The 27,129-nt window shown below is 33.5% G+C and overlaps 1 protein-coding gene across 6 annotated transcripts in view; it reads left to right on the forward strand.

Moving 5' to 3' along the window:
• CNKSR2 (connector enhancer of kinase suppressor of Ras 2) overlaps positions 1-27,129 on the forward strand; it is a 287,398-nt gene that overhangs the window by 171,529 nt on the left and 88,740 nt on the right. For 4 of the 6 annotated variants that reach the window (XM_081278357.1, XM_081278359.1, XM_081278361.1 and 1 more), the window contains 2 exons: positions 11,984-12,073; positions 13,619-13,833. In XM_081278357.1, coding sequence (XP_081134483.1) covers positions 11,984-12,073; positions 13,619-13,833 — 305 coding nt within the window. The remainder of the gene's footprint in view (positions 1-11,983; positions 12,074-13,618; positions 13,834-27,129) is intronic. The other 2 variants (XM_081278358.1, XM_081278360.1) reach the window with 1 other exon arrangement.

Consider the following 27,129-nt stretch of genomic DNA (forward strand, 5'->3'; position numbering starts at 1 on the left):
ATTTTGTACATTTGCGGTCCTGTAAACCTCTTGTATTTGATTTACCATTCCATTCTTTAGGATTAGGAAATTTTCTGCTATCGTGTCATTGAAAAGATTGTGCATTCCTTTGTTTTGTATTTCTGCTCCTTCATCTATTCTGATAACTCTTAAATTTGGTCTTTTCATGTTATCCCATAATTCTTGGATGTTCTGTTCATAGTTTCTTTTTTTAATTTTTTATTAGTTGTTCAAAACATTACAAAGCTCTTGACATATCATATTTCATACATTTGATTCAAACGGATTATGAACTCCCATTTTTACGCCATATACATATTGCAGATTCACATCGGTTACACATCCACTTTTTTACATACTGCCATACTAGTGTATGTTGTATTCTGCTGCCTTTCCTATCTTCTACTATCCCCCCTCCCTTCCCCTCCCCTCCACTCCCATCTTCTCTCTCTAACCCATCTACTGTAATTCATTTCTCTCTCTTGTTTTTTCCCCTTTCCCCTCACTTCCTCTTGTATGTAATTTTGTATAGCAATGAGGGTCTCCTTCCTTTACCATGCAATTTCCCTTCTCTCTCTCTTTCCCTCCCCCCTCTCATCCCCATTTAATGGTGATATTCTTCTCATGCTTTTCCTCCCTATTCTGTTCTTAGTTGCTCTCCTTATATCAAAGATGACATTTGGCATTTGTGTTTTAGGAATTGGCTAGCTTCACTTAGCATAATCTGCTCTAGTGCCATCCATTTCCCTGCAAATTCCATGATTTTGTCATTTCTTAGTGCTGCATAATACTCCATTGTGTATAAATGCCACATTTTTTAATCCATTCATCTATTGAAGGGCATCTGGGTTGGTTCCACAGTCTAGCTATTGTGAATTGTGCTGCTATGAACATCGTTGTAGCAGTATCCCTATAATATGTTCTTTTAAGGTCTTTAGGGAATAGTCCGAGAAGGGGAATAGCTGAGTCAAATGGTGGTTCCATTCCCAGCTTTCCAAGGAATCTCCATACTGCTTTCCAAATTGGCCACACCAATTTGCAGCCCCACCAGCAGTGTACAAATGTTCCCTTTTCCCCACATCCTCGCCAGCACTTGTTGTTGTTTGACTTCATAGTGGCTGCCAATCTTACTGGAGTGAGATGGTATCTTAGGGTGGTTTTGATTTGCATTTCTCTGATTGCTAGAGATGGTGAGCATTTTTTCATGTACTTGTTGATTGATTGTATGTCCTCCTCTGAGAAGTGTCTGTTCAGGTCCTTGGCCCATTTGTTGATTGGGTTATTTGTTATCTTATTGTTTAATTTTTTGAGTTCTTTGTATACTCTGGATATTAGGGCTCTATCTGAAGTGTGAGGAGTAAAAATTTGTTCCCAGGATGTAGGCTCCCTATTTACCTCTCTTATTGTTTCTCTTGCTGAGAAAAAACTTTTTAGTTTAAGTAAGTCCCATTTGTTGATTCTTGTTATTAACTCTTGTGCTATGGGTGTCCTATTAAGGAATTTGGAGCCCGACCCCACAATATGTAGATCGGAGCCAACTTTTTCTTCTATCAGACTCAGAGTCTCTGATTTGATATCAAGCTCCTTGATCCATTTTGAGTTAACTTTTGTGCATGGCGAGAGAAGGGGATTCAGTTTTATTTTGTTGCATATGGATTTCCAGTTTTCCCAACACCATTTGTTGAAGATGCTATCCTTCCTCCATTGCATGCTTTTAGCCCCTTTATCAAATATAAGATAGTTGTAACTTTGTGGATTCGTCTCTGTGTCCTCTATTCTGTACCATTGGTCCACCCGCCTGTTTTGGTACCAGTACCATGCTGTTTTTGTCACTATTGCTCTGTAGTATAGTTTGAAATCTGGTATCACTATACCGCCTGATTCACACTTCCTGCTTAGAGTTTCTTTTGCTATTCTGGGTCTTTTATTTTTCCATATTAATTTCATGATTGCTTTATCTATTTCTACAAGAAATGCCATTGGGATTTTGATTGGCATTGCATTAAACCTATAGAGTACTTTTGGTAATATTGCCATTTTGATGATGTTAGTTATGCCTATCCATGAACAGGGTGTATTTTTCCATCTTCTAAGATCTTCTTCTATTTCTCTCTTTAGGGTTCTGTAGTTTTCATTGTATAAGTCTTTCACCTCTTTTGTTAGGTTGATTCCCAAGTATTTTTTTTTTGAGGATATTGTGAATGGAGTGTTTTTCCTCATTTCCATTTCAGAAGTTTTGTCGCTGATATACAGGAATGCCTTTGATTTATGCGTGTTGATTTTATATCCTGCCACTTTGCTGAATTCATTTATTAGTTCTAGTAGTTTCTTTGAAGACCCTTTGGGGTCTTCTAGGTATAGAATCATGTCATCTGCAAATAGTGATAATTTAAGTTCTTCTTTTCCTATTTTTATGCCTTTAATTTCTTTCGTCTGTCTAATTGCTCTAGCCAGTATTCGAGAACTATATTGAATAGAAGTGGTGATAGAGGGCATCCCTGTCTTGTTCCAGATTTTGGAGGGAATGCCTTCAATTTTTCTCCATTCAGAATGATGCTAGCCTGAGGCTTAGCATAGATAGCTTTTACAATGTTAAGGTAAGTTCCTGTTATCCCTAGTTTTTTTTAGTGTTTTGAACATAAAAGGATGCTGTACTTTGTTGAATGCTTTTTCTGTGTCTATCGAGATGATCATATGGTTCTTATCTTTAAGTCTATTGATGTGGTGAATAACATTTATTGATTTCTGTATATTGAACCATCCTTGCATCCCAGGAATGAATCCTACTTGATCTTAGTGCACAATTTTTTTGATGTGTTTTTGTATCCAATTCGCCAGAATTTTATTGAGGATTTTTGCATCTAGGTTCATTAGAGATATTGGTCTGTAGTTTTCTTTCTTTGAAGTGTCTTTGTCTGGTTTTGGAATTAGGGTGATGTTGGCCTCATAGAATGAATTTGGAAGAGCTCCCTCTTTTTCTATTTCCTGAAATAACTTGAAAAGTATTGGTATTAATTCTTCTTTAAAGGTTTTGTAAAAACTCCTCTGTATACCCATCCGGTCCTGGGCTTTTCTTGGTTGGTAGTCTTTTGATTGCTTCTTCTATTTCATCCATTGATATTGGTCTGTTCAAATTGTGCGTGTCCTCCTGACTCAGTCTGGGCAAATCATATGACTTAAGAAATTTATCGATGTCTTCACTATCTTCTATTTTATTGAAATATAGGGTTTCAAAATAATTTCTAATTGTCTTCTGTATTTCTGTAGCATCTGTTGTGATATTGCCTTTTTCATCCCGTATGTTATTAATTTGAGTTCTCTCTCTTCTTCTCTTCGTTAGTTTGGCTAAGGGTCTGTCGATCTTATTTATTTTTTCGAAGAACCAACTTTTAGTTTTGTCAATTTTTTAAATAGTTTCTTTTGTTTCAATTTCGTTGATTTCCACTCTGATTTTAATTATTTCTTGCCTTCTGCTACATTTGCTGTTGTTTTGCTGTTCCTTTTCTAGGGCTTTGAGATGAAGTGTGAGCGCATTTATTTGTTGTTTTTTTCTTTTCATAGTTTCTTTTGTGCATGTTCAACTCTACTTTCAAGATTATATATTTTGCCTTCATTGTCTGAGGTTCTGTCTTTCAAGTGGCCTAGTCTGTTGGTGATGCTTTCTATTGAATTTATAATTTAGTTTACTGATTCCTTCATTTCGAGGATTTCTGCTTGGAGTTGGAGAATATCATGCTAAGCAAAATAAACCCGTCCCCAAAATCCAAAGGCCACATGTTTTCTCTAATATGCAGATGCTAATTCACAATAAGGCGGGGGGGGGCACTAGAGAAGAATAGTGTTACCTTATATTAGGTAGAGGGAAGTGATGGAAGGGAAAAGGAGGGGATGTGGGGATAAGACAAATAGTAGAATGAAACAGACATTATTACTGTATGTATATATGTGACTGCATGATCAATATGATTCTGCAACATGTACACTCAGAAAAATGAGAAATTATATCCCATCTATGTATGATATATCAAAGGGCATAAATGCATTCTACTATCATGTATAACTAATTAAATTTAAAAATTTTAAAAAATACCAATGGCAAAACTTTCTTTGCATTTTAAGTTTCAAACAGCTGATTTAGAGATAAGCATTTGAAAAACTTCTCAAAGTTGAAACTCGCCATGAAGTGACTGACTTCTATATGTTATATGCTCTTTGAATGTCATCTTCATTCTTCATTTTTTACCTGAAGAAAAGCCAGATGCAAACAAACCATTTTCTAGAGTAAATCTTTTTGTGATAAAAAATCAAAATAAAGCAATAAAAAAACAACCAGAAATATCAGTGCATAGTGTTTAATACTCCTAATTACTGTGAAATTAATGATATCATTGCAAAACAACTTTCCAAAAATCATGGAAGAAAACAGATCCCTTGGGATAAAGAATGTCAAATGTTATACTCACTGTTGTTCAACAAGTGATAACTAAAAATCATACTAAAATTATGATTTACATTAAGGTTATGATTCATATTAAAGTTAGACTACAGACTTTGTAAAAAATAATTGAAATAGGGCTGGGGATGTGGCTCAGTGGTAGAGTACTCACTCAGCATGTGTGAGGCACTGGATCTGATCCTCAGTACCACATAAAAATAAATAAATAAAATAAAGGTATTGTGTCCAACTACAACTTAAGAAAATATTTAAAAAATAATTGAAATAATATACAGACATTTAAAAGTGTATATATGACAAGCTAACGTTGGTTTATAAGTAATACATCATGTCAAACTAATGTGCTTTTCACTATTTTAAGGCATTTAACTGCAAACACAAAGTTTCATCCACACTCTATGCTCTAATTCTCCATTAGTTCTTGGTCTAGCTGTAATGTTTTGCACGAGTTGCAGGCTGGTTAGGAGAACACAAGCAAAAAATACAATAGTCATACATGTCATTAAATTATTTTGAAGAAAAATCAATTGGAGTTTTTCATTCATGGTTTTAAATGATTCATCACCACAGCAATTTGATGTAGTGAAAAAAGGACTGGGATAGGAATTTGAAGATTTATATTCATGAGCTGACTCTAACATGGGTTATATCTGAAATTCTAAGAAATTAACCTTGGTGTGTCTTAAGTTTTTCATCCCTACCTTTGTTACTAATTTCATGAATATGATAAAATATGTGAAAGAAATTGTAAGATTATTGTAAGATGTCACTTATTTTCAAAAGAAAATTTTCAACTGATGATCTTAATCATCTGTTTCACTCTTCATCAGAAAGGGTGACTGACTTCTATATGTTAATGGGATTTTTAAGACATTGCTAAGATTTTTTAAAAAATACATTGCTTTCCTCTGAGTGTGGCAGTGCACATCTGGAATCTCAGTGACTCAGGAAGCTGAGGCAGGAGGATCACAAGGTCAAGACCAACCTGAGCAACTTAGGAAGACTCTGTCTCAAACTTTATAAGAGGGGATGTTAGAGATATAACTAAGGATAGAGCACCCCTTAATTTAATCCCCCCCACAATATATATTTTTTAATTTGCAGTTAATAACTGTATGCTTTTAAACCAATAATATTTGTGAGCCTTTCTTGTTCACATTTGTATTAATGTTGAGCATAACAAAGGCCACCAGAGTCTTCAGAGGAGGACCCAGAACTCTTTTGCTACTTAGTATTTAAGGAATTTGAATCCTTCCTCATTTCTCCCACACCCCTCCTCTGCAGAGGAATCAGCATTGTGCCATCAGCATTTCATCTAAGAAAAGCCTGACTTTCCAAACTTCAGTGTGTAAAGCTTCTTCCTTTCCTTGATAGGATGTTCATAAAAGGTAATTTGGTTCAAAATATAATTAGCCTTGTAATCAAGTGTTAAATGTACCATGTAATTTTTGAAACAGTTCAGTATTTTCTCCTTCAAAAATTGTTTTGTTTCTCTCCATTTAAAGTATAGATCACTTTTAGAAAGCAGTAGGAAGATACACAAACATGATGTGGCTTATTTTTTAAAAGATATTTTAATTGGTTTTGGTTTTCATTAATGAAACTTAAAAGATTTAAAGTTAATAACCAATTCAGTGTTTGTATTTAATTTATATTATTTATAAGTGTCATTAAAGCCAATGCTTAAATAATCAACACATTGAAATGTTTACAAGCCAATTTTTCCTAAGCTCTTTTATACAAAAGCTAAATTTTTAAAATGTGGCAACAAAGATCAAAGTGCCCATTTGTACTTATTTTATTGGATCCAGATAGGTTACTGTTATCCTTTAAAAATGACTGACTTTCATTTAATTCAGTTTCACTTCCTTTTCAAATGTGTGACTCTCTACCTTAAATAACCTCAGGATGTTTTCCTAGAAATTCAGTCAACCATCTGAAAGTAATTTTTCTGTCTGGTATGTGAGCAGTTTGATGGGTATATATGGCAAGCTTATAGCTTAACTGTTCCTTACTACACTCATTTTCATCAAAATAATGACTAAAATATTCAGAACAGATGTATTTATATGTATATGTTTTCTCGGGCTCTAGAGAAACATTTTTTGATCATTGAAAGGTATGTTAGATTTATGGAGAATTTCTATGCAGCTTTTTTTAACCTTTGTCAACTGTGAGAGAAGATTGCTTCTCAGGTGTTTTTTATTACAATGAAACTTAATGAGTTTAGCATGTTTTGAAAGAGAATAAAATGAAAGTTGTACAATTCAAAAAGGCAGCAATTCAGTGGTGTTTCAACAGATTTCATGGGCACCTTAATATGGAAATATTTTTAGGAAAGGAATCAGGAGACATGACTTTTTTAGTTCTGACTTCATTGCCCAAAATAAAGAAGGGTGGGTTAAGATGGCATACTGCCTTGGATGGAAGGAAAGGGGAAGGAAACTATTGAAATACAAAGCTAAGATGTGGTTGGATCATTTGTTTGTCCAGTGTATGAGTCTCTATTACTTTCTTAATTTGCAGTTAATGAATATTGAACAATTACTCTGTGTTTAAGACAGTGTTCTGAGTGCTGGAGATACCACAGTAAATAGCAATCTTTCATTGAAATTTACATTCTAAAAGGGTGAAAGAAATCAAGCAACTAATTTAATATTTATTTGAGTACCATTGGTTGTGCCATGAAGAACTTTGAGAGGAAATGAAAACAAATACAGAAGAAGCTGACTCAGAATAAAGGGTCAAGGAGCATGTCCCTGAGGAAATGACATTTTTGCTTAGCTCTGAAAGATGCATGTGGATTTAGGAAGAGGAGAGGAAAACCAGAGGAAGATAGAATTCTACATGCAGGTGAAGAAAGTGTTTCAAGAAGATAGTAATCCTCCATACTGTATGCTGCAAATAGATCAGAAAAGGCAAGGACTCTGAGAATTGTCTATTGAGTTTAGCAACATGAAAGCCCAAATGACCTCGACAATAGCAGTTCTGGGGATTAGTGAGGCATAGGATCATTCAAGAGAGAGGGTTCAAGAGAGGAATTTGAGGTTGAGAATATAAAGAAGTTTTCTAGGAGTTTTTCTATAAAGGGGAGCAGAGAAATAAAGTGTGACTGGTAGGAGTTTGTAGGATAAAGAGTTGTTTAAAGTATATTATGGACTAGGTCTGAAGGAATGGGACCCAGTGAGCAACCTAGTAATTTGGGATCTCTCTAATGTCTTGCATACTTTGATTCAAGCATTAAATAAATTTTTATGAATACCTACACTGAATCAGTTTCTGCCAGAGACAAAGGTAACAAAGATATGTAAGACCTAGTTTCTGCCAATAAGTAGAGAGATCTATAACAGATACCTACAATACAGTGTAGTTAACATTATATATACATACCAGAGGCATCAGGAAAAAAAAAACTAAGGAATCCCAGAAGAGTGATCATTATCTGTCAAAGGGAATAATATCATTTGTAATATTGCCTAAAATGTTTTATTATCTAAGGTAAAAATTAGTTTGTTTTCAATAGTTCTGTACACTAGTATTAATATGGCAATTTTTATTAAAATATAGTGATTTAGATACATACATCATTACAAAGCACCCTATCATTGTCTCTATTCATGTTCCATTTGTGTTTAAATGCAGTTAAATACAGTTCATAATTTTTAAGAAGCTAACTTGCCATCAATTTTGAATAAAATTCAAGCAGATTTCAAAATATTTACCTTTCACCTTCATTACATTTATTCAAATAGAGTGAAACATATAACACAATTCTTGCTGCTCCTATGGAGATACCAGTTAGAAAACTACAGATGTTAAATATATGAAAAAACAAGTAACAAAACAATGGTTATACTATAAAGCACTTGCACGGAGAAATTATATACTTATCATAGGGTGCCACATTAAATCCACAATTAGTAAATGATTTATCCTTAAAGGAATAAAAAATTAAGATGAAGCGGTTGACAAAAAAATTTAGAGGAGTTCTAAACCTCTTTTTTTCTTAACTACATTTTGACTATTATTAATTTTTGTCATGAATTTGTAATTATTATCGCCTCAAAAATTAATGTAAGCATTGCTATCTAAAAACATGTTTTAAATTTTTAACATTATTTGTAGAGATTTATGATTAATTTGTGTACATTTACATAGGAAGCAGTCAACTATATTTAGTTTTGTTGAATCAGTTAGCTTGTACTAAGGCCTTAAGTAATATGAACATAAAAATGCATACAATAATAAAGTATATTTAAGTCTAACTACAATGAATATAGTACTCTTGTTTTTGTTTTTTACCAACAGCACTATAGCACAAAACCATAAAGTTCTTTTCCCATTTTAACTTTTTCTGTCTTATAAAGTTAAAATGTTGCTATTATACATGAAGTAGTGAATATATTCTCAAGCTGCATTGGCGATCTTTGTGTTTGGAATTAGAAGTAATATAAGCTGTGTTCTATTTTTCAGTCTATCAATGATTGCTATTTGTATAAGAATGTAACCTTATGATATTAGTTTAACTTTTTATTGTCTGTTTCTATTTTTTAGTACAATAAAAAATTTACAAAGGAGCAATACTTACCAACAACATTTTTGTTATACCTAAGCCACTGATACACTTCACTTTTTAAAATATTTATTTTTATTTGCACTGCTAGATTTATATAATTTTATAACTAATAAAAGTAAAATCTTGAAGTGCTCCAAAAGTAAATATTAATTAGAGCTTTTATCTCAATTTTTCCTAATGCGATATATTTTCTTCAATTTTATATTAATAATATACAATATAATTCTGTTTAAAAATTACCCCCAGAAAAGTCAGTGTTGCAAATCTTATGCAAAATTGCTCCTATGACTAATGAGACAATGAGACAGGTCAAGGGCTTAATTGCATGCTTCAATTACTTAACTCCATTAGAATCTCAGAGATGACCAAAATACAATTAATACAGTTATGTATTTAATATTATTTGTCTAAAGTGTGTTTGGTCTTGTTTTTGTGTATACATATTGGGCTCTAAACAAACATTTATTTGTTATTGTCTAATTTTTTGAGTTCTTTGTATACTCTGGATATTAGGGCTCTATCTGAAGTGTGAGGAGTAAAGATTTGTTCCCAGGATGTAGGCTCCCTATTTACCTCTCTTATTGTTTCTTTTGCTGAGAAAAAACTTTTTAGTTTGAGTGAGTCCCATTTGTTGATTCTAGTTATTAACTCTTGTGCTATGGGTGTCCTATTGAGGAATTTGGAGCCCGACCCCACAATATGTAGATCGGAGCCAACTTTTTCTTCTGTCAGACGCAGAGTCTCTGATATGTCAAGAGCTTTGTAATGTTTTGAACAACCAATAAATAAATAAATAAATAAATAAATAAAATACTTAATTTAAAAAAAATAAAAATAAAAAAAACTTCAAATTTTCAACAAAAAAACAAACATGTAATTCTTCTAAAAGTATCAAACTAGTTTTTAACTATATAGTATGCACAGTAAATAAAGCAAATAATTGCTTGTTCATTGGCTTTTTCACTTTTCAGAAGATTTCTTGGTAACATTGAAACAGTGCTACAATTCTTAATCACTTCAGTTTCATTGTCCATGCTGAAAGGGAGTTCAGTTGTAAAAGAAGACCCTTAAAGAAATTAAGTTGTACAGGTATTTGGAAAATATAGCATATTTTATAACATTGAAAATCTGGAGGACTGATTCTGCAAAGCAGTGTAATACACATGACAAAAAGAGACTTTTCTTCAACCCATTATCTCTCCTTGGTGGGCAGAATATATTGACCTGAATCTTCATAAATTCCCTCTGTATAAAAGAGCAAAAATATATTCCACAAAAATTGCAGAATTCTGCATGGTTATTTATAAAGGTAGTTGCTTGCCTTGAATGTAAGCCACTAAATAATTACTGCTTTTTTGGCTCATTAATAATTTTATCTTGTCTAGTTCGTCCTCAGACTTTAAAAGTACTTAGCAAAACCTAATAACACTGTATTAGTGTATATAAGAAGATAGAGTTGGTGAAGTTTCCATAAGAATAGAATCAGAAATCTCCTGACAGAATTTTAAATTAAATTTATTTTTTGACTGATACATAAAAATGCTAACTTTTAAAAATACCTGGAGTGATTATAATAATTGATCAGGAAATTTAGGTGGGCAAGGAGGGAAGAAGAGAAGAAAGAAGTTAACTGAGAGATACTAAAAAGTGGTAAAATCAGCATATTAAAGGGATGAAGGTTGTTGGGTTTAGAATTCTGTAGGAAATATACTAGAAATACAGGAATACAGAACGTTGGAAAGTGGGATATTTAGAAGGTCTTTATCCTTTACAGATTATCAAATTATGCATGGAGAAGAGACCCTCAAGAAACTGAGGTCAGAATATCAGACAGTGACTATTGAAGTCACCAAGAATTATGGCAAAAGCAATATTTTGAGTGCCTGGATTTGAATCCTAGTACCAGGCATTTATCAGCTGTATTTCTTTAGTTGATTATATAATTTTTCTCAGTTTTTTCATTGTGAGGACTAAACTATTTAATACTTTTAAAACTTTTAAGCAGTATGTGGCATATATTAAATGATTATAAGTCTTTACACTTTATCATGAATATCATGATCATTATTTTATGATCCAGTCATATATGAGTCTCTGGTTTTCATTTATTTAAAATTTATTAAACAACATCTCATGCAAGTAATTCCATTAGGTATCCTTTTTAAATTTTTTCAATAACTTTCATTAGCTATTTTGTGCTCCAGTAATTTTAAGTTAAACAAAAATCATACACTGTAGCCCCACCAAAAAGTCTTCATCATTAGTTCATCTTGCTAAAGTAAAATGCTGTTTGGTGAGGATACAGACCCAAAAGGAAATGGGATAGGCCAAAACAGTGATTACTTGTATCTGTAAACAAAGAATGCTTATTGTAGCAAAAGAGATGTGCAGGGGCAGAACCAACTGAATGGCTAGATTAAAACTTATCTAGCCATATTGCTGATATATAGTATCCAAAATGGTGATATGTTAAGAAACAATAAAGATAAGAAGTTAGCCTTGTGGTATTCAACATGAAACTGGATTAATGTCCTCATAGTCAGGCTAATCACAAGGGGCTACCATTTCAGAGGTTGGCTATCATGAGGTAGATACTTGGACATTTGGGAATAAGAGATTCATTACTGAAAATGAAATAAAATTATGGAAATGATGATCCTCTTTCTGAAGGACCACACTCTTACAGTCTGAGACTCCTAAGAGAGCAAACCTAGGCTATTCTCTATTATTTATTAAAAAATACTTTAAGTTTCCAATATTACTTGGCCATTTGCCACAGGCAGTTTCACCTTCTGGCTCAAAACACACATTTTCTTCATCTACACGAATGCCAACCATAATGTTTAATATAAGTGAGTGTGTTTTGTTCACTGTAGTTGAAAATCAGCCTAACTTTGAGCAGACATGGGGAAGAAAAACAATGTGATGTGAACTTTGTTCTCTGTGTTTAGGCAAGCTACGACCTATATCTATGCCAGTGGAATATAATTGGGTGGGGGACTATGAAGATCCAAATAAGATGAAGAGAGATAGTAGAAGAGGTAAGTGTTCTAGAATTTCAGTGTAGGCTGGGTTGTTTGAACAAATTTAAATGTTCTTTAAATAGATTATTATGGCTTTAGAGGAAAATTTACTATACCATTGACTTATTGTGCAACAAATGAAGTCAGACCAATATTTGACTATCTTGACCCATTATTAAATAGATACCTACAAATGTCTTCTGTGGGATTCAGAGTAGATAGTACAGTGTGAAAAATGAGCATCTGATTCCTGTTCAAAAGTTAATATTTTGAAAACAAAGTCAGAAGTGTGAAACTGCATAAAATAATTAAGTTCAGTAGATAGAAACAGTTTGTTATTAGTCCCCATTGGTCCGCAATGCAATGTCACTACTTTTGTATTGATACAACCTCAGAATGAGCATTGAAGCACATGGGTTTATAAAAAAAAAGCTATTGGAAACTGGGCCAGTGACTCTAATAAAAACCATGTTGAAATGGGGGGGGGACTCCTTTGCTTTTTTCTGTTCTGTTTGCTGTTCAGGGTTATCTTCTTATGTGGGGATGGGCTCCTCTTAAAGTATATACCAAAAGTAAGGTTTTTTTGTTCATTTATTCTGCTATTGGGTGAGCAGTAAGAGAGCAACTGAAAGCCTCATTACTAAATTGGATTCTACCAAGTGTGGATATGGTGGGCCCCGTTGATCATGCTGCTACTTCCACTTTCTGAAGTAAAATAACATGAGATTGTAGATGGAAAATAAAACAAAAAAATTGTTCATGGAACCTAAGATCACTAGGCTTAGATTAGCATGTTTGACCCATTTGCCTATTCTTTCTAGACAGGGTACAGACTTTATCTCATTCCTGCACAAATGCACAGACCACAAAGACAAGCAAGCATGAATATCTGCTTTGTTAGTCTTCTTAACACTTGTTTTATGGAGTGAGCACTTCTGAAAATGCTGACAAGCCCAGGAACATTTACAAATTCCTTTCATCTATGTATTCATTCCATTTTCCAAATGTTTCTAACCTCATTTATAGATTCAATCAATTAAAAAGTTTAAGAGAAATGCCTATCATATGCCATCTCTGAGTCACTCTTTTGAGACTTCATGTTATAGTGGTATCTTGTGAGGGGTGCTATATAAAGTGCTACTAATTTAAGTATAGGTTTTATGAACTAAGTTTTCTGTCTATTGGTTCACAATGAGGACTTTAACTTTTCCAAGTATGTTACCTAGCGTGGCATAGACCAGTGATTGTCATCCATCATTACAGAAATCCTCCTGGGGAATTTATTAGAAATTTTTAGAGCTAACACCCAGAATTTCTGATTCGATTTCTGCAGGTGATTCTGATATATTTAGTTCAAAGATAAAACCAGGAGAAATAATCTAGAGTCTATTTCTTATTGTCCTGTAATCCCAAGTAATTAAGACCTACTGTATTTTCACCATATATTTTATCAATCAAATCAACTAAAAGTTCTGAAATGAAATCTTCTAGCACAATTGGGAATGAATGGTAAATTTGAGATATTTGTATATTTATATTGGTGTATTTATTTCTTTTGTATAGAAAACTCTCTACTTCGATACATGAGCAATGAAAAAATTGCTCAAGAAGAATACATGTTTCAGAGAAACAGCAAAAAAGATACAGGGAAGAAGTCAAAAAAGAAGGGTGATAAGAGCAGTAGCCCAACTCACTATTCGTTGCTACCTAGTTTACAAATGGATGCATTAAGACAAGACATCATGGGCACACCTGTGCCAGAGACCACACTGTACCATGTAAGTAAAGTTTCAAGAACTTTGATACACCTTTTGACTCTTTGAGGTAAATTCCAGATTATTTTTATCCTATTCCTAGATTTTGCATAAGGTTCTAATTTTAGAGCATGGTCCTTAAAAATGATGGATTATTGATTTGTTCTTCAGTTTATATTCAATGAGTTCTTATGTCATGTGGATTTTAATGAGATAAAATACCCAAAGTTAATGTAGAACAACAATTAATTACCTGATTAATCATCAGCTTGATAACACACAGTGTGCAGGTAGCTGTAAAATTTAACAATGAAGATAGAATGTTTAATATATTCATGATTCCATTTAAAATGATTATCTAAGATATAGAGCATGATTCCAGAGATAAAAATGAGAAGGCAAAGCACACCATTATGTGAGGAAAAAGATGAGAGTCCCAGCATTATTTAACTTATAATGGGTAGGTACAGAAAGAAAAAAAGAAGTAACATAGGAGAAGAAGGGCCTTAATCTTGGGGAAGTTATAATGGGAAGCATTTAAGTGACGAGTGAAAAGAGTGTAGCAGTATTTTAATGGGAAGGCATATACAGGTATACCATAGGTGTGTAAGAATATGCCAAGTTCCAGGGACTTTATGTGCCTTAGAATGCTAGTTCATTAAAAATGGAGGAACATTATGTAGAAAGATGGCAATATAAAAAGGTACAGGGACTTAGGCAGAGGTTAGATTATAAATTATATGATAAAATACCTATGCTCTTTTCTGCAGTAATAAGGAGCTATTGATGATTTTTAGCTAGGGACTTGATATTCAGATTGGGCTGTTGTATCCCTCTTGTACAGAGCATAAATTGAGTAGTCAAGGGGCAGAGCCATTACATCCAGTTTAGATTGATGAAGAGAAACTAAAACAATGGCCACATGGAAGCTAAGAATACTGTTAGCCAGAACACTCTAAAAATAAACCCCTTTTAGGGCTGGGGTTGTGGCTCAGAGATAGAGCACTTGCCTAGCATGTATGAGGCACTGGGTTCGATCCTCAGCACCACATAAAAAATGAAGGTATTGTGTCAAACTACAACTAGAAAATAAATGTTTAAAAAATCAACCCCTTTTAGACCATTTTGGTTAAAAGGTACTGCTGTACCAGTACAACTCAAGCTTCTAATAAGAGCCCTTAAAACACAGAATACAATTTTTTAAATAGTAATATGAACAGCTGCACTTGATGCTCACCATATCACAAAAACTTTTAATGTACCATTGTTGTCAAAGGTGTGCCATCTAGGCATACATTTTATGAAAGATTTAAAAACTTAGTCTCTGTGTAAATCTCTTAAATCATCTACTTTCTTACTCTGTATGTCTCTTATAAAACTAGAATAGAATGATGTGCAGTGATACATGCTTATAATACAAGCCATTTGGGAGGCTGAAGCAGGAGGGTAACTTGTTTGAGGCCAGCCCAGGCAGCATAATGTGACCCTGTCTCAACAATTTCTTAATGAGACATAGGATGTAGCTAAGTGGTAGAACCTTGCTTATCATGCAAGAGGCCCTGAGTTCCTTCCCAAGTACTGCAGGTTCATGCACACATGTGCATACACACAAACACACACACACACACACACACACACACACGAAAAAAGCCTAGAATAGAAAGTAGTTTTCTTTATTTGGATTGGGGTGTCGATAGCACTCTCCAGTGCCTAATTCTCTACCTTTTCTGTTCCCCAGTTAAATACTCCTAAGTCTCTTTTTTTCCAAGAGGAAAGTGTCCCTCTCAACCTTCTATTAACTGACTGAAATATCAAATTATTTTTTCATTAACATTTAAAGTGAGTCTAAAATCAATACTCCTTAATACATGTGAAGAGGGCCACTCTTGCTACCACCACTAATCAGAAAAATCATATGAACACTGAAATCCTTCTAGAATCTAGTGTTCTAGTCAAAAGTAATAGTCTGAACAAAGGTCTGAAGATGAGAGACAGCTGGCCTATTCAAAAGAGAAGTTGGTAATGAGAGATGAGACTGAAGAGGGAGTAAGAGGCTACTTCAACTATTAAGAGTTTGGATTTAAATTTACAGAGAGTGGTGAGCCATTGAATTTAAATATTCAGTATTATTCCATTCCATTATGCATATCCAGAAAGGTATATACTGTGTGGGGAAGGAAGATAGAGAGATGAGTATTGTGGATTTTGAATTACTAAATTAAAGACAGGAAAAGGTGAATCAATTGAAATAATATTGTATTTTCTAGAAGTATAAATTGTTGCCACCTGTCTTAAGGGCATTATTTAATTAGGTGTATCAAGAGTCTGGTCTAGTCACTTCACATCCAAAAGTTTATTTCAAGAAAGAAATCAAGAATGCATTTCTGCCTTATGTTGCATCATATTATGTGTCCTGAGTCTGTAACATGGTATTTCCCAGATAGGTACCCAGCTAATTTTTGACAGAATGCCAACACAGAGTAAGGAATAGCATTAACTTTGGGAGATATCCTCCCATGTAACATTGATCCACCAGTTCCATAGTCAAAGCTTGGGTACTTCGTAATCTATTCTCAGGTTTAGAAGAAGCAAAATAATTGTTAGTCCCCAAGTACATTCTGGATGTTTATAACCAATGTTCAAATAGAGACCTTTCACTGTTGGATTTTTATATGAGGCTCTTCCATTCCCTGAGTTACCTCCCCCAATACAAGACCTCATTTTGTACTTGGTACTTCCACAGTTATCAAGGGAGTTTCCATGTTTGTTATGTATTTTGAATCCTAGAAAACTCTATTTACAAACAAAAAAACCTCAAATTCAGAAAGGATAAATGATTTACCTAAAGGTGTGTTGTAAAAATTGTAAGGGCTCTCGTCAGGACTAGGATCCCCATCACATACAATCAGGGTTTCCATACTGTCCTAGTGCATTGTGCATGGTAGATATTCCATTACATAGAAGAGTTTGTGCCTTAAGGGATAAATATGTGCATTTTGAAAAAAAGTTTGACTTGATGATACAGGTGCCTTCATATGTTGTTGTTAATATCATTTTCAGTGCCTGGATTAATTTCTATCTAGATTTCTCTTTGCCTTATGTTACTTTTTTATTAAATTAGGAAAAACATACAGAGCTACTGCTATTCTGGAGCACAAGTTGTTATTCAGCATGGTCTATTGAGAGGCTACAGAGCATTATAGTTAAATTTCTTGAACCTTGGAGGTGAAACAAAATACACTTAAATGATATCTTTATATTTCACAGAAATCGATGTTTTATTTTTCTGTTTATACATTATCATTTTAAAATGAAATAATTTTACTTATATTTTCCTGAAAACTCAAGACCGATATCAATATGTAATCCAGTCACCCTCATGATGAACTACTAATCATTTTTACCAATTGCTCCTCTGAATGACAACCCCATTTTAATAGAATAGGAATTCAGTGGAAGAAGATTGTTTTATAGGCTACTGTCTCTGCTGTTATATATACTACTAGCTCTGTGTAGTCTAAAAATTTTGAGCTAAAATTTAGTATGAAATTGACAGCAAGATCATATCAACATTAGATATCTGTAAACAAATTTCTCAAGGGGTGTTGTGTGTATGCATAGCATTCCTTATGAGCAGACCTAAATTGTAATCCCCACTGGTCTATTTTAGAAAGCAGTCCAATAAAAATAAACAAAACAAGGCAAATATAGTTTAACTTCAGTGTTTGATTCATTCTTATCAGCAATTACCACAGAAATTGTTACAGGATAATAAATATTTAGAGTTTTGGTATTATAAAATATATATTTTTAAAAATTAATCTAACATATTTGTTATTCCATTTTTTTTCTTAAATTATTTAAAAGGGAATAATTTATGATGCTCTAGCCACTATAATCGTCCACCAGCTCTTGGCCACCTCTTTTCTCTTTTGAAATACTATTCTCTCTATTGAAAATGCCTTTTACACCTTTTTTTCTGGACTGTCTAAACCCAAACTCCCAGGGAGAACTTTCCTGACCACTGTTCCCTGAACTAAAGCAGTTTCTTCTTTATATTCTCTTAATATTCAGTACTTTTTCTTGAAAATCTTTATTGAGATTTACAGTTATGTACTTATTTATGTAAATATCTTCTTAGTTTCTTTCTTTCCTGTACATAGTAGGACAGCTATGTCTATTTCCATGACAGGCAAGGACAATTTCTCCGTTTTATTTAGCACTATATTTTAGCACTTAGTATAAGTTGTCAATAAGAATGTAATGAATAAATCAATGAATAAATGAATGTGGACAGGAAATTTTTAATGCACTTTCTCCATGTCTTCAACCTAGAAACACAGCCTTCCTACATATCCTAAGCTGCGTCCACAATGATCAGTAATGCAACAAGTTTAGTTTCCCCACAGCTCCGACCACACCTCCTCCATGGTAGCTCAGAGCTTCAGCTAGTCATTGCTTTTCTCCTTTCCCTTCCGTCTCAGAGGTCCCAATATGTCCATCAGCCAAACATGTTATGACATTTTTCAAAAAAATCATAACTTTATTTTACCTACTCACTGATTCTATCTGAAACTGTGGAAGTTGTTAACTGCCAAAACCCTTATCTGACCTGAGAGCACATAAAAAAAAGTTGGAGAGCAGTGTGTGTGCATGTGAAATTCAAATGTAGCCAGAAGGATCTTAAATATAAATAATGATTAAATTGTTCTGAATCTCATCTTCAAATCTTATGAAACTTTTTTTTCCAAATAAACTTGTTGAGATGCCAGAACAAGTAAAATTTGATTATGGATCCAGGCAGCATGCAGGTATACTTTGATAAACCAAATAATGTAATTTTAGATGATTTATTAACAACAGATTTTGAGTAGGTATTCAAAAATCTGTATAATTTCTTTCATAACATTCCAGAATTTGTGTAGCTTCTATTAGTTTTTTTATGATGAACTACTAATCATTTTTACCAGTTGCTCCTTTGAATGATAACCCCATTTTAATAGAATAGGAATTCAGTGGAAGAGGATTGTTTTATAGGCTATAAATACAGACATTCAATTGTTTTTTTTAGGATATAAATACAGACATTCAATTGTTGTTTTATTTCTAATAAGTACTTTTAGCCATTCTGGTCAATTTTTGAGGGATTATTTTTGTGGAGGTAGGAGGGTGATAGGTGTTAAAGCCTCTTTTTTAATTTAACAAGTAAATAAACTTTTATTTTTTGTTGTTCTTTATATATATATACATGACAATAGAGTATATTTTGACATACTATACATACATGGAGTGTATCTTATTCTAATTAGGATCCCATTCTTGTAGTTGTGCATGATATGGAGTTTCACTGGTGGTGTATCCATATATGAACATAAGAAAGTTATGTCCAATTCATTCTACTGACTTTTCTATTCCCATCCCATCCCCCCTCCCTTCCCTTCATTCCCCTTTATCTAATCCACTGAACTTCTGTTCTTCCCTCCTCCCTCCCATATTGTGTGTTAGTATTTGTATATCAGAGAGAACATTCAACCTTTGTTTTTTTGTTTGTTTGGTTGGTTGGTTTTTTTGTTTGTTTTTAGTTCTGGCTTATTTCACTTAGCATGATAGTCTCCAAATCCATCTATTTACTGACAAAGGTCACAAAGCCATTCTTCTTTTGTTTATTTGTTTGTTTGTTTGTTTGTTTGTTTTTTAGTTGTAGATAGACACAATACCTTTATTTTATTTATTTATTTTATGTGGTGCTGAGGATTGAACCCAAGGCCTCATGTGTGAGGCAAGTGCTCTGCCACTGAGCCACAACCCCAGCCCACAAAGCCATTCTTCTTTATGGTTGAATAATATTCCATTGTGTGTATATACCACATTTTCTTTATCCATTCATCTGTTGTTGAGCACCTAGGTTGGTTCTATAGCTTAGCTATTGAGAATTGAGCTGCTATAAACATTAATGTGGCTATGTCTCTGTAGTATGCAGATTTTAAGTCCTTTGGATATATACCGAGGAGTGGGATAACTGGGCCAAATAGTGGTTCCATTCCTAGTGTTTTGAGGAATATCCATACTGCTTTCCAGAGTGGTTATGCCAATTTGTAGTCTCACCAGCAATGTATGAGTGTACCTTTTTTCTTAGGTATTTCTTTGTAAAATACATCATATCAGAGTGGAAATGATGTTTTTATAACATATCTAATTGACTTTATTTCATTTCAATAGTTTTGCCTCTCAAAATTTAATACTTCTAGTAGTTTCAACTACATGTAAAGACCTAGTCTAATAATAATATTACCAATGCTGTTAATACTACTAGCTAACATTACTGATTATTTATTAAGTTTCTATGCAAAGAACTTGTATATTATCTTATTGAATCCTCAGAATACACTGTGAAGTTGGTATTATCATTATTATTTCTATTTTGCAAAACAGAAAGGAACTGTGATTTTACTTGACACATAGCTCCAAAAGAAACATAATTAAGAGTTCAAGCAGTCTGACTCAAAAATTCACATCTTTAGCTGAATAAAGCCATTTCTGCTCATGAAGATTTTACCATCTATTAGGGAAGACAGAGCTATTATTATCACAAAGATGGACACTCTATAATCAGCATATAAACATTCATAATTAAATTTATCTGAAGTTATAAAGGTTGGTTTGTATAACAGATTCCTGATTTAGCTGCATTATTTCAGGATCAAAGTAACTAAAAATAAGAGGACAATTAAATTTAGCAGCAAAGAAGCCACCTCTGAGCTAACAGTTATTTATAACAACTAATTTCACCCATTTTGACTTTACTCACCCATAAAATGGCTTTTGTGCAGTGCAACGTGATGTTTCTCCTCACAGGAAGCATAGAAATATGCTAAATATCCATTCTAATATTAATGTATTTGTTCTAATGTATATTCTCTTATTGCTTTAGATGCCTTGATTATTTCTAAAGCACTAATGCCAAATTTACAGCAGCACTGGCAGGTTTACATAGGAATAATAAAGACTCTGAAAAGTGTTTCCCAGCGTGCTACTTCCCCAGAGCAGTAAATCTCAAAGTATGGGCCAACATTGGCAAAGGGCTTGATGTTTGAGGCTTGACCCAGAAATCACAGTTCTTTCTTTGATTCTTATAGACAAATAACATGTAATTTTATAGACTTTCCTTTTCAATATGGGTAGATATTGCTTACCAGTAACCTACTAATTTTTAAAAGGTTATAAATCAAGAAATTATAAAGCAATGCTTTAGTAGAGTTTACTAAATATTTTGATTCAGTATTTTTCCAGTAAGCCTGGTATTCATACAATCTTGACAATAGTCATTTTCTTCTTGCATAAACACAATTGTAGACGGCTCATATCTCAATGGTTTTCAGGAGGAGTGCTATATTTTATTGGTGCATTTTAATTATACAGGATGATGGGTTGTTGTTACATATTCATACATGTAAATAACATAATTTGATCTTGTCCACCCCCTTTATCCTCCCTCACCCTCACCCAGATCCCCTTCCTTTTCTCTAATAGTCTCCCTGATACTTTAATGACATTTCCCCCCCATAGATAACACATATGAGGGAAAGCATATTTATCTAAGTCTGACTTATTTCACATAACATTATGATCTCCAGTTCCACCTATTTTTGTGCAAATGACATATTTTCTTTCTTCTTTGTGACCAAATAATATTCCATTGTGTATATATACCATATTTTCTTTATCCATTCATCCGTTCAAGGGCACTTAGGTTGATTCCATACCTTGACTATTTTGTGCATCATGCTGGGATAAACTTGAGTGTGCAGGTATCTCTATCCTATGTTGACTTTAATTCCTTGGGTATATACTCAGAAGAGTTATCACTGAATCATATGGTAGTCCCAGATTTTGCTTTTCAAGGAACCTCCATACAGGCTTCTTAGTGGCTATACTAATTTATATCCCTACCAGTAGTGTATAGGGGTTTCTTTTCCCCTGCATCCTCACCAGCATTTGATTTTTTGTATTCTTGTTGATAGTCATTCCTACTGAAGTGAAACAGAATCTCATTGTAGTTTTGATTTGCATTTCCCTGATGACTAATGATATTGATCATTTTTTTATATAATTATTAGCCATTCATACTTCTCCCTTTGAGAATGTCTGTTCAGTTCATTTGCACATTTGTTGATTGGGTGTTTTGGCGTTTTTAGTGTTAAGTTTTTTGAGCTCTTTTTATATTCTAGATATTAATAGACTTTTGGTAGAGTATCTGGCAAATATTTTTCCCCATCCTCTAGGCTGTTTCTCCACTCTGTTGTTTTCTTTGCTATATAAGAGGGTTTTTTGTTTGTTTGATTGATTTGTTTTGTTTTGTACTGGATTTGAACCCAGGGACACTTAACTACTGAGCTGTTTTTCTTTTATTTTTTTATTTTGAGACAGGTCCTCACTAAGTTACTCAGGGCTGCACTAAGTTGCCAAGGCTGACTTTGAACTTGGAATCCTCTTGCTGCAACCTCCTGAGCTGCTAGGATGTACAGAAGCTTTTAAATTTGACGTAGGCCCATTTGTTGATTTTTTTTAATAATTTCTTTTTTAGTTGTAGATGGACATAATATTTTGTTTATTGATTTTTTTATGTGATGCCGAGGCTCAAACCAGTGCCTCAACATGCTAGGCAAGCACTCTACCACTAAGCCTCAACCCCAGTCACTCCCGTTCCCTCCCCCGTTTGTTGATTTTTTATGAAATTTCCTGAGCTATTGATATCCTATTCAGGAAGTTGTTGCCTGTGCCTATGTCTTAAAGTGTTTCCCCTATGTTTTTTTTCAAGCATTTGCAAAGTTCTGGAATTATACTTAGGTCTTTGATCCTTTTTGAGTTGCTTTTAGTACAGGGTGAGAGAGAGAGGGTTCTAGATTCAATCTTTTACATATGGATATCCAGTTTTCCCAGCACCTAAAGACGCTATCATTTCTCTAACATATGTTCTTGGCACTTTTGTCAAGTATTAGATGGCAGTAGCTGCATGGATTTGTGTTTGTGACCTCTATTATATTACATTGGTCTATGTGTCTGTTTTTATGCCAATACTGTGCTGTTTTTGTTACTATGATTCCATAGTACATTTTGAAATCAGTTATTGTAATATTTTAGCTATTCAGCATTTTTTGTTTCCATATGAATCTTAGAATTTGTTTTCGTTTTTTGAAAATTGTCATTGGTAGTTTGATGAGGATTTTATTGAATCTATAGATCACTTTTGGTAATATGGTTATTTTAACAATGTCAATTCCATCAACCCATAAATGTGGGAGGTTTGTGTGTGTGTGTTTTTGTTTTATTTTATTTCAGTACTGGGCATAGAACCCAGGGGCACTTTACTACTGAGCTATATCTTCATCCCTTTTTACTTCCTAATTTTGAGATAAGACCTTGCTAAATTGCTGAGGCTGGCTTCAAACTTGCAATTCTCCTGCCTGAGCCCCAGAGTATCTACTATACAATCATGTACTACTGCAGCTGGTGGGAGGTCTTTCTGTGTCTTCTTCAATTTCTTTCTTCCATGTTATGTAATTTTCATTTTAGAGGTCATTTGCCTCCTTGGTTAGGTTTATTACTAGGTATTTTTAAGCAATTGTGAATAGAATTATTTTCCTGATTTTTTTTCTTCTGTGGGTTCATTATTGATATATAGAAAGGCTATTGATTTTTATGTATTGATTTTGTATCCTGTTACTTTGCCATATTTGTTTACCAGATCTAGAAGTCCTCCAGTGGAGCCTTTAGGGTTTTCTAAGTATAGCATCACTATCACCTACAAATAAGGATAATTTGACTACTTTTTCCTATTTTGCATCCCTTTTATTTATTTCTCTTGCCTTATTGCACAAGCTAAAATTTCAAGTACTGTATTGAATAAGAGTGGTGAGAGTGGACATCATTATCTCATGCCTGATATAAATTATCTCATGTTGAAAACATTTCCCCATTTACTATGATGTTGACTGTGGGTTTTTCATAAATAATCTTTATTTTGTTGAGGAAAAAATAGGAAGAATGCTCTACTAATGCATCATCAGGATTTTTTTAAGTTACCTATGTACTGGGGGGACTTTTTTGTTTTATTTTTGTTTTTGGTACTAGGGTTTGAACCCAACAGTGCTTTACCACTGAACAACATGCCCAGTCCTTATTTTATATTTTGAGGCAGGGTCTTGCTAGATTGCTGAGACTGGCCTCAAACTTGCAATCCTCTTACCTCAGTCTCCTGAGTCATTAGGATTATAGGCACAATTACCTATGATTTTTATTGTTATTATTTCATTATAAATTAGTATTAGACTTAATTACTATCAATTTTAGTTTGTTTTAGGTTAGTTGCTTTGTTTACCCTCTATATCCAGTGATTCCTATTTCACCACAGTTTTCTTTCTTTTTTTTTTTTTAAAGAGAGAGTGAGAGAGGAGAGAGAGTGAGAGAGAATTTTTAATATTTATTTTTTAGTTCTCGGCGGACACAACATCTTTGTTGGTATGTGGTGCTGAGGATCGAACCCGGGCCGCACGCATGCGAGGCGAGCGCGCTACCGCTTGAGCCACATCCCCAGCCCAAGTTTTCTAAGAATATAGTTTGACTTGTCCATAGCCAATAATAACTATAGAGTAATATTCTGTTGGTATCACATAGCTATTTTTTCCATTGGAAAGTGGGGACAGAGGGATACATGAACATGAGGTGTCTGTTGATCTCTCTTAGGGGGCTCCAGTCAAAAACTCTTAAGATCTACTGCTTTAGATATAGATACATGATTAAAATAAGTAGAATAAAAGAGGCTTTTGGTATAGCTCAGTTGGTAGAGTGCTTGCCTTGAATGCACAAGGTCCTGGGTTGTAATCCCCTGCACCACAAAAAAAATAAATATATTGGGGCTGGAGTTGTGGCTCAGCAGTGGAGCACTTGCCTCACACGTGCAAGATGCTGGGTTCGATCCTCAGCACCACATAAAAAAATAAATAAACAAAATAAAGGTATTGTGTCCATCTATAGCTAAAAAAGATATTTTTAAAAAAGAAGAATAAAAGAAAGTTTGGCTTTACTTGTTTACAAATATGAAACAATTTTGTTGAATGGTAGTCTGTAAAGAATAGGAGGAAAATTGACTTGTATTTCCTGATTCATTTATTCTAATAGTTCTCTTTGTTTCTATACTTAGAAAGGTCTTATTTTCCCTTTCAAACAAATCACCTATTTGCACCCTAGCCCATTTTCTCATTTACCACAAATTGGTGTACTCATAATTGAACTGGCTAGACTGGAAGATAAAGATTCACAAATACAAACTTCTAGTTTCAGACTCTGAAAGGTGGTGGTGGGGTGGGGTAGAGATGAACAAACAAGTAGTGAGTTCCTGTTTTTTTCTTGCCTGTTATATATCTGGCTGAGTCTGGAAAAGCCTACAATCTGGAAACCTCAATGGGCATGTAAAAAATATAGCCATAAAAAAAGAATCTTTCTATAATACCTGCCTGTTCTCAAGGAAACAACTATCAAAAAAAAAAGTCATGCTTCTTTTCCTCTACCATAATAAGCATAAAATGGATCAATTCAATAAGACAGAAAATCTTAAATGTATATGCTCCAAACAAGATATTTAAAATTATCTATCAGAGGCAAAATCCAACAGAACTGAAAGCATAAACTGACAATCTAAAATTACAATTGTGGATTTCATTGTCCTTCTTTCAGATATTAGTAGAACCACTAAACAAAATGTCAGGAAGGATATAGAAGTACCAAATGACTATTCACTAATAGTATTGAACTGATGCCCAACAGAATACCTATTCTTTTCAAGTATGAATGGGACATTCATCAGGATAATGGTCTTAAAATTAAACTCAATTTAAAAAGAAATGGAATATGAAGTATGCTTTTGGATCATTAGGGAAAACAATCAGCAACCAATAACAAAAAGATAAGTGAATATCAACTCTCTTAGAAATGAAACAACAAATTTCTAAATAATCCTTAGATAAAAGAGAGAATGTTCCAAGAAAAATTAAACTCGACGAAAATAAAAACACAATAGTCTTAGAGGAAAATTTATAGCACTAAATGCTTATATCAGAAGAGGAGAAGTTCTAATAATATCAACTCTGAAATCCTACCTCAAGAAATTAGGAAAGGACCCCCCAAAAAAGCAGAAGGAAGACTTAATAAAGAGCAGTATCAATGAAGTTGAAAACAAAAAAAAATTAAAGTTGTGGGATTTTTGCGGGGGAAAAAAAGATGAACCTCTATCAAGACTAGTACAGAAGGGGCTGGGGATGTGGCTCAAGCGGTAGCGCGCTCCTCTGGCGTGCGTGCGGCCCGGGTTCGAACCTCAGCACCACATACAAAGATGTTGTGTCCGCCAATAACTAAAAAATAAATATTAAAAAAATTTAAAAAAATTAAAAAGAAAAGACTGGTACAGAAAAAAAGAAAGAAGACTCAAATTACCAATATCTGGAATGAAAGAAGGAATGTCATCGTAAACCTCATTGATCTAAATGAATAAGCAAATACTCAGTTTAGATGAACTGAACCAATTCTTCAAAAACCAGAAAGCACCAAAGCTCACCCCAAGATGACATGTACAATCTGAATGGTTTTTTAATTTCTCTAAGAAAATTTAGTTAACCATTAAAAAATTTATAGAATAAAAATGTGGATGTGTAACCGACGTGATTCTGCAATCTGCATTTGGGGTAAAATTGGGAGTTCATAACCCACTTCAATCTAATGTATGAAATATGATATGTCAAGAGCTTTGTAATGTTGTGAACAACCAATAAAAAAATAAATAAATAAATTTTTAAAAAACAAAAAATTTATAGAATATAAATAGAGAAATACAAAAATAAGAACAATCCCCCCAATACTAATGTTCATATTGATTGAGTGTGAATTAACCCAACTTGTTTATATTATGTTCTCTGGTGCAGTTAAAGAGTTGGAAACCTATAAGAGATTTGATGTATAAGAATTGTGACTTAATGGAATGGCTATACAAAACTGACAAAATTCATAAATTTTATTAATTTTGAAAATGTTTATATATTTAAAATTTTTTGTTCCATCTGGTTTTAAGTTTTAAAATTTGAGCATTAAAAAAAAGATTTGCTAATATACCCTTACTCTTCAGAAAGATTTCTGGCCACACTGTATAAAATAGTTTATTAAGACTGGGAGTATAGCTCAGTGGTAAAGCTCTTGACATACATGTGCAATTCCCTGGATTCAATCTCCAGCACCATTGTATGTATACATGTGCATGTGGATACGTGTACA

Source organism: Spermophilus citellus, assembly GCF_964194105.1.
Source record: "Spermophilus citellus genome assembly, chromosome: X".
NCBI classification, from domain to species: Eukaryota; Metazoa; Chordata; class Mammalia; order Rodentia; family Sciuridae; genus Spermophilus; species Spermophilus citellus.